General features: G+C 56.4%; 1 protein-coding gene across 1 annotated transcript in view; it reads left to right on the top strand.

Annotated features, from left to right (window-relative positions):
• Positions 1–384: 384 nt before the first annotated feature.
• LOC101342827 (mesothelin-like protein) overlaps positions 385–8,470 on the top strand; it is a 14,485-nt gene continuing 6,399 nt past the window's right edge. The window contains 6 exon segments of the mRNA XM_023728538.1: positions 385–449; positions 552–630; positions 1,315–1,420; positions 2,077–2,197; positions 2,649–2,769; positions 8,294–8,385. Of these exon segments, the coding sequence (XP_023584306.1) occupies positions 385–449; positions 552–630; positions 1,315–1,420; positions 2,077–2,197; positions 2,649–2,769; positions 8,294–8,385 (584 nt within the window).

Below are 8,470 nucleotides of genomic sequence, written 5' to 3'. Positions count from 1 at the left end.
GCCTCGGGGCTTCAGCGTCACAAGGTGGAAGCCGGCCACACGCACCCCCACACAGGCCTGCATCTGGCTGATGTGTGCCCGACGTGCCCTGCAGGGACACACTGTGGCACACAGCACAGAGGAGCACAGGCCGAGAGTTGTACATAGTGCCCGCGTGCAGGCTCACAGGGCCCCGCGTGCAGGCTCACAGGACCCCGCGTGCAGGCTCACAGGGCCCCGCGTGCAGGCTCACAGGGCCCCGCGTGCAGGCTCACAGGACCCCGCGTGCAGGCTCACAGGGCCCCGCGTGCAGGCTCACAGGGCCCCGCGTGCAGGCACAGCTGGACAGCTGCCAGCTGTGAGCTCAGCCGCTGGCTCCTTTGGGACCAGGAGCAGGTGCCTGCCATGCCTGGGGCCCCTGGGGACGGCAACACAGCGTCAAGGCTCCGCCCTGCAGAGGCTGTGCAAGAGTGGGTGGCAGGGCACGGGGTAGTGGCCTGCCACCCACGGGCGACTCACGAAAGAGCAGGGAGCCCCCCGTGCCCCCACCCTGCACAGCCCCGGCGCCCCAGGTCTCAGCAGTACAGGCTGAAGACTGCCTGGTGGGCTGGGATCTCCGACGTTCCTCCACCTGCAGGTCTGGAGCCTCAGGTGAGAGGGCAGGGCTGTGGGTCTGGACCACTGTGCAGCCCCGTGCAGGGGGCTGCTCCTCTCTGGGCCTCAGTTTTGTCCCCTGTGGGGCGAGGGGGATAGCCCCACTGTCTTCCTCCTGGGCCGTTTGTAGGGTCTGGAGGCCCAGAGCTGTCCTGGCGGGGCTCCCTGATGCTCCCTCGCCTCCCTGGACCCTAGTCCCCAGACCTCACGACTTTGGTCTCAATGTGGCCAGGGCTGCCCAGGGAGCTAGGGCAGGGTCGTCACTTGGGGCCAGGTCCCATCCAGAGCTGGGTGTCTGGGTTGGGCCCCAGACAGGGGCAGGGCCTGCCTGGCCACACCAGATGGGGTTGGGGAGAGGCTGCCCAGGGAGGGTTGAGACACCCCTGGCCTCTCTCGCAGGCGCCTACTCAGAGTTACAGGGACCGCCGCCCCTCCCCCCTCTCTGTTTGTCTCCTTAATTGGAGATGCAGCCACCGCCCCGGGGTCCCCTGAGCCCCAACCTGTGATAAGAAAGGCCCCAGGCTGGCCCGGCCCCCTCCCTGCCACTCCTTTTGTTCCAAAACGACGCACTGTTTGCGGGGGTTTTTCCTCCGAAACACAGAGAGAGCTGGCTGGAGCCCCGGACGGCAGGTGGGGGTGGGGTGGAGGGCTGCCGCGTCACCTCCCTGTGCTCCCCTGCAGCTTGTTCGGGACCTGCTGCTGGTGACACCAGTGCCTTTCTGCCCCGGGACGGCCTCAGCCAGGACGATCATCACCAACCACTGGGCAGCCATGGGCCCCTGGGCAGGTGAGATGTCCCCTCCACCGCGGGGGGTGAGATGTCCCCCTGGGCGGGTGAGATGTCCCCTCCACTGGGGGGAGTGAGATGTCCCCCTGGACGGGTGAGATGTCCCCTCCACCGGGGGGGGTGAGATGTCCCCCTGGGCGGGTGAGATGTCCCCTCCACCGGGGGGGGGTGAGATGTCTCCCTGCCCGGAGGGACCCATGGCTGGACTCCCCAGGTAGGGAGGGGAGACCCCAGTCATCAGGGTGACAGAGCCCCCCAAGGAACACAGCACAACCCAGCATGCTGCCCCAGGCCCAACAGCCCGGGAGGTGGCAGGCAGGACTGTGTGGGACTCCACAACCCACCTGCTCGGGGCCCTTCCTCCACTGGAGAAATGATCTCAATAAATGGTACTCATGGGGCTGGCGAAGTACGGTGGCTCGCACCCCACCTGTTGGCTGGGTTTCCAAGGCAGGAACATGGGCCAGGCCCCCCAAATCCTGCTGACAGGCCCAGAGCCTGGGGAGACCTGGTTGGATGGGAGGAGGCGTTCACACACATACACACACCGCCGGGCATCCCCCAGACACAGGCCCGGCCCAGTCCTCCCTGCCTCCGTGGGCACCCATGGCGGGGGCCCATGCTGCCCCACGTGCTCACGGCAGGCTCTGTTCCAGGTGCCCTGGCCAGCCCGGGCCTCGTCCTCCTGCTTTCACTCACAGTCCATCACTCACACCCCCAGGCCGAGGTCTTCTTCCAGAGCGAGCTGGATGAAGATGGGGTCAGCCAGTGGGCCAGGTGAGCGCCAGGCCCGGGACTCCTCCAGCAGGGCCCAGGCCACAAACCACAGAGGGCCAGTCCTTCCGCCCAAGTCCCTCAGCAGATGGCCAGGGTCCTCAGAGCCCAGCCTGAGCACAGAGCCATCAGGGGAGCAAATGAATGAGTGAACGAGTGAGTGAGCAAAGCAGGGGCCCCATCTGAGCCCCAACAGTAGCTTGGAGCCCGGCCCCAGCAGATGCTCAAGGAGTGAGGGAGGGAATGAGTGAATTAACAAACACATGAATGAATGAGTGAGTAAATGAATGCGTGAAGCAGGAACCCACCCTGCATTTTGAGGCGCCTCTCGGCACCACTTTTGGCACCTCAGCCCCCCGTGCTGGAAGGCAGCTTCAGATGCCCTCGATCCCGCAGCCTGCAGCCCCTCCTCAGCTGCCCCTCCACCCCTCACACCAGCCTATTGTCTGCCCAGTGCCAACGCCTCCCTCCTGCACAGCTTCCGGTGCCAGCCGGCCGGCCAGCTGAGCCGGGACCAGCTATCGGCTCTGGTCAGGAGGATGGCGGCCCAGCAGGTGCTCCTCGAAGCCTGGCAGGTGAGCGCCCTCCGGGGCCCTGGGCGAGCAGGGCGCAGGGTGGCACCAGGGGGACAGGCTGTGCAGGGAGGAGGCTTCTGGGGAAGGGCCTGGGGCAGCGGGGGGTGGTCTGCACAGGCAAGAGGGTCTCCCCGGCAGAAGCTGGGCTGCAGGACCACCAGGCTGGGTCGGGAACACAGGCGTGCAGGTTGCCAGAGCTGGGAATGTTCTGGAAACACAGCCAATCTGCCAAGCTCAGAATAAGCCAGAATGCGTCTCTCAGGTCTACCCAAACACAACGGGAAGTTCAGCCCCTCTGGGACGATTTCTCTCCTTTTGGGCGTCTTTTCCTGCTCGGCCCACTTCGGACATTTCTAGGATTTTTTTAGCCAGTTCACCCGCAGTCACCCCGGCCTCGTATTCTTGTTGGGAACGAGGGTTTGTCATGCCTGCACCGCGTCCTTTCCCTCGTCCATCTCGGCACTGTCCCCACTGGGCGGGCTCCCTGGACCCCTGGAATTCATACTCAGACTCTGCCTCCCTGAGGCCCCACAGCCGAACCAAGCATCCTCTGCCCCCAAGTTTGGGGGAAAAAAAGCTGTCGCTTTGTCTCGTTATAAAATTAGTATAATCCAGAAAAATGGGAAAACGCAGAAAAGGTGAAAGTACAGACCATCCTTTGGAGGCCCACTCCGCCAGAGAAAGGCCGGCGTTTAGGGTTGGCCCTCTGTTCTCCGCTCCAAGCAGAGCTTTCTTGGGATTTAATCTGGTGGAGTTAGGGACCCCAGACTCCCTGTGCCCACCGCCTCCAGCTGCGCCCACCGCCTTGCTCTGGGGCTGCAGCTCCGAGAAACACACCGGGCCCCAACGCTGAACCACCCCTCCCTGCTCGGCTGTCGCCTCGTAACCGCCCTGCCCTGGGCTACACCGAACCCTCACCCACGGGGGTTCAGATTCGTCGGATTTCCTGAGGACAGACCCCACGGGGGGCGCCTGGGAATGTGTATAGTTTACAAAGCTTTTCCCTGATTGTGAAATTCACGTTCATGTCAGGGATTGGGAGGCTCTGAAAAGCACAGGAGAGAAGCGAGACCCGTTTATGCTGCCGCCCGGGGAAGATCACGCGGAGCGGTCTGACAGCCCCTCCCCGTGATATCCCTGCGCGTCCGTTAAACGTGGCTGGGATTTAAAAAAACAAGACAAAAACAAACCAGTTGGTGTGGAGTCAACCCCGACTCATGGCATGGCGACCATGTGTGTCGGAGGACAACTGTGCTCCATAGGGTTTCAGTGGCTGATTTTTCAGTATATCTCCAGGCCTTTCTTCCAAGGCACCTCTGGGTGGCCTCGAACCTTCAACCTTTTGGTTAACAGCCAAGCGTGTTAGCCGTTTGTGTCACCCAGGGACTACTTCACCAAAAAACACCAAACCAGTTGCTTTCAAATTGACCCCGACTCCTGGCGATTTCATGTGTGTCAGAGTAGACCTGTGCTCCACAGGGTTCCCAGTGTTGGTGTTTTGGAGGTAGATCACCAGGCCTTTCTTCTGAGGCACCTCTGGGTGAACTCAAACCTCCAACCTTTCCGTTAGCAGCCAATCACGTTTGCACCACCCAGGGACGTAACAGGCAGGCAATTGTGTATTCTACTCTCCTCCCTAATTAATGAGTACGTGTTTCTTTCCTGGATATTTAAATATTAAATATTTTTCCTGGAGAAATGGCATCTTCTGTATGAACATTTTAGAACCACAGGTACCTGCTGTTAAGTTGCCTTCGAGAAGGTTCTACCAATTCTTGATTGTCCAGTAAAGCATGAGGGGCTGACTGGACCTCATCTTTGCCCGTCTTGGGCATCTTCATTTAACAAAACAAAAACAAAACAAAACAAACTTTGGCAAGAGAAAATCCTCTGGAAGTTTCCATGCCGATTGGGTCCAAGAGTTCCTCGGAAGAAGGCAAGCCTTCCCTGTCTGTCCACTCCCCTCCATGCTGGGTGAGTTTCATGAAGGCGTCTTCTCTCATAACACACTTAGGAACGTAAGTGCCTTTATGGGCTGGCTTGTCTGTAACATCTGGGGTGACGTCTGGCCTCCTTCTACTGTCAGCCTTTGGGTGGTTTCACGTTTTTAGGTGTCTGGTGAACAGCATTGTTGTTGGGTGCCGTCGGGTCGGCTCTGACTCACAGCGACCCCATGTACAACAGAACAAAACATCGCCCAGTCCTGCACCAGCCTCACTGTCGTCGTTATGCTTGAGCCCATTGTTGCAGCCACTGTGTCCATCCATCTCGTTAAGGGTCTTCCTCTTTTTCACTGACCCTCTACTTTACCAAGCATGATGTTCTTCTCCAGGGATTGGTCCCTCCTGATAACACGTCCAAAGTATGTGAGACAAAGGCTCACCATCCTCACTTCCAAGGAGCGCTCTGGCTGTACTTCTTCCAAGACAGACTTGTTCATTCTTTCGGCAGTCCGTGCTATAGTCAATACTCTTCACCAACATCATAATTCAAAGGCGTCAACTCTTCTTCGCTCTTCTCTTATTCATTGGCCAGCTTTCACATGCTTAGAAAGAAATTGAAACACCATGGCTTGGGTCAGGCACACCTTAGTCTTCAAGGTGACATCTTTGTTTTTTAACATTTTAAAGAGGTCTTTTGCAGCATACTTGCCCAATGCAATGCATTGTTTGATTTCTTGACTTTTGCTTCCATGGGTGTTGAAATCCTTGACAACTTCAATCTTTTCTCTGTCTAACATGATGTTGCTTATTGGTCCAGTTGTGAGGATTTTTGTCTTCTGTAGGTTGAGGTGTAATCCATACAGAAGGCTGTGGTCTTTGATCTTCATCAGTAAGTGCTTCAAGTCCTCTTCACTTTCAGCAAGCAAGGTTGTGTCATCTGCATAACACAGATTGTTAATGAGTCTTCCTCCAATCCTGACGCCACATTCTTCTTATCATCCAGCTTCTTGGATTATTTGCTCTGCGTACAGATTGAACAGGTGTGGTGAAAGGATACAACCCTGACACACACCTTTGCTGACTTTAAACCACACAGTACCCCCTTGTTCTATTCAAACGGCTGCCTCTTTATCTATGTACAGGTTCCTCATGAGCACAATTAAGTGTTCTGGAATTCCCATTCCTCGCAATGTTATCCATAATTTGTTATGATCCACACAGTAGAATGCCTTTGCATAGTCAATAAAACACAGGTATACATCTTTCTGGTATTCTCTGCTTTCAGCCAGGATCCACCTGACATCAGGAATGACATCCCTGGTTCTGCGTCCTCCTCTAAATCCGGCTTGAATTTCTGGTAGTTCCCTGTTGATATACTGCTGCAGCCACTTTTGAATGATTTTCAGCAGAATTCTACTTGAGCATGATATTAATGGTATTGTTGGATAATTTCCGCGTTCAGTCAGATCACCTTTCTCTGGAATGGGCATAAATATGGATCTCTTCCAGTCGGTAGCCAGGTAGACAACAGCATAGAGCTGGCTTTTCTTTTTCATTGTGGTGAAATACTCATAGCATAAAATGACCACTTTAACCATTTTAAGGTTCACAGTTTAGTGACATTAATTATTCACCATGCTGTGCAACCATCACCGCTATCTGGTTCCAGGGCATTTTCATCCCCCCAAACAGAAACCCTGCACCCAGTAAGCAGTCACTCGCCATTCCCACCCCTAGCCTCAGTCAGTCCTAATCGACTTTCTCTCTATGGATTTGCCTATTCTAGACATTTCGTGAAAGTAGAACCATCCGATAATCGTTTTTTTGTGTCTGGCTTCTCTCACTCAGCATAATGTGTTCAACGTTCAACTACTTTGTAGCAGGTATCAATGCTTCACCCATTTTAGGGCGGAGTAATGTTCCGTCACCACCACTTGTCTGTTAGGATGTCAGCCTGTCAGTTTGTTGAATTATGGTGTTGCTGAAGAATATTGACTATACTGTGGACTGCCAGAAGAACAGACAAATCTGTCTTGGAAGAAGTACAGACAGAATGCTCCTTAGAAACAAGAATGGTGAGACTTCGCCTTACATGCTTTGGACATGTTATCAGGAGGGACCAGTCCCTGGAGAAGGGCATCATGCTTGGTAGTGTAGAGGTTCAGAGAAAAAGAAGACCCTCAACGAGATGGATTAACACAGTGGCTGCAACAATGGGCTCAAACATAGCAATAACTGTGAAGATGGCGCAGGACCAGGCGGTGTTTCATTCTGTTGTACGTGGGGTCGCTATGAGTCAGAGACGACTCGCGGGCACCTAACAACCACGACAACACTGTCACATTGTGTTTGTCCGCCATCTGCTGACGGACCCTTGGGCCGCTTCCACTCCTTGGCTGTTGGGAGCAGGCTGCAGTGAACACTGGTGTTCACATCTGCGTGAGTCCCTGCTGTCAGGTCTTTCGGGAGTAGAATTGCTAGGCCATGTATTATTTCTGTGTTTAGCTTTTTGAAGAGCTGCCACACTTTTCCTACAGCTGGATGTTTTAATCGAATCTGAAACTGTCCCTCGTTGCAAGGTTGGTGCATGCACGTCGGGCTTTATAGGAGGTTTGTGCCCACTTCCCCTCTCATTTCTCTGTGTCCTAAAACGTGTTGGTCCTGACTCTGGATGGGTGGGGTCTTTCTAAGGGGCAGCCTCTGAGTTCCCCCGCCGGTGTGAGGACGTGCTGGTAAGACAAGATCTACGGTTTGTGGATTTGCTGCCAGTGCTTCTCCTGAGCTGGTTCTTGCCTTTTACTGATAGTCCGTTTTTTTTGCCTTTTCAAACTTACAGGTGTTTGAAATGTTTAGGAGTCAGAGTTATCCCTATCTTTCTTCCCTTCTCTCCTCCCGGGGGTCTCATTCCCTTGGGGATTCCCTCTGGGAGTGTCCTGCCGGGTGTGGGTTAGGATGGGGCTGTCCCAGGAGCACCCAGCCTGGGGTGGGCCTCTCCCCGGGGTGAGATCAGGGAAGGGCCTTGTGGAAATCGGGAGGACGGGCCTGGTTTGCCCTGAGGCCCCCTGAGGCCCACTTCCCGTCTTACTTGGGCTAGGTTGATGCGAAGTGTGGCGGGGAGCCCTCGAGGAATTGACTGAAAGCCTTTAAAATGGCTCCAGAGCAGGCCACAGACGTCCAGGCAGGGTGTCGCCATGAGAGGGGGTGTCTTGCAGGAGTGTGGGGCGGCTCCACAGGGGGCTGTGGGTGGGGGAAGCTGGGTGGGAACTGGGCTGGGTACTGAGGGTGCAGGGCCCCACCCATGACTTCTGGGATGCCCCCGGAGGTCTGTGCGAGGGTCAGGGGGCCCTCACAGCCATCTCACCTTCCTGGCACAGGATCACCCCTAAAGTCCGTTTGCAAATGGGGAGGCTGCTGCCATCGTCCCAGCCAGAGGGGGAGGGGGCCGGGGAGAGGCCTGCTGTGATGTGAGGGCCAGCGGGAGGAGGGAACATGCTGGAGGTGCTGCGGGACGCGGGCTGGGAACTCCGCGGTGAGGGGGGTGTGGGCAGGAGGAGGAGGAGTGACCCCCGCGCCCTGCCCAGCTCAGCTGCCTGGCCAACCTCGTGGGACGGCGCGGCCTTCAGGACGACTTTGAGCGGCACCCGCAAGACCTGCTGCTCTTCTATGAATGAGTGTTCACCTACCAGAGTCCCCTCTGAGTGTGGGCGGGCGTGGTCTCTCCTGGGCGTCCCCTCTGATGTGGGCGGGCGTGGTCTCTC

This window comes from Trichechus manatus, unplaced genomic scaffold (genome assembly GCF_000243295.1).
Source record: "Trichechus manatus latirostris isolate Lorelei unplaced genomic scaffold, TriManLat1.0 scaffold00024, whole genome shotgun sequence".
In the NCBI taxonomy this organism is placed as follows: Eukaryota; Metazoa; Chordata; class Mammalia; order Sirenia; family Trichechidae; genus Trichechus; species Trichechus manatus.
This window is presented reverse-complemented; position numbering and strand designations above follow the sequence as displayed.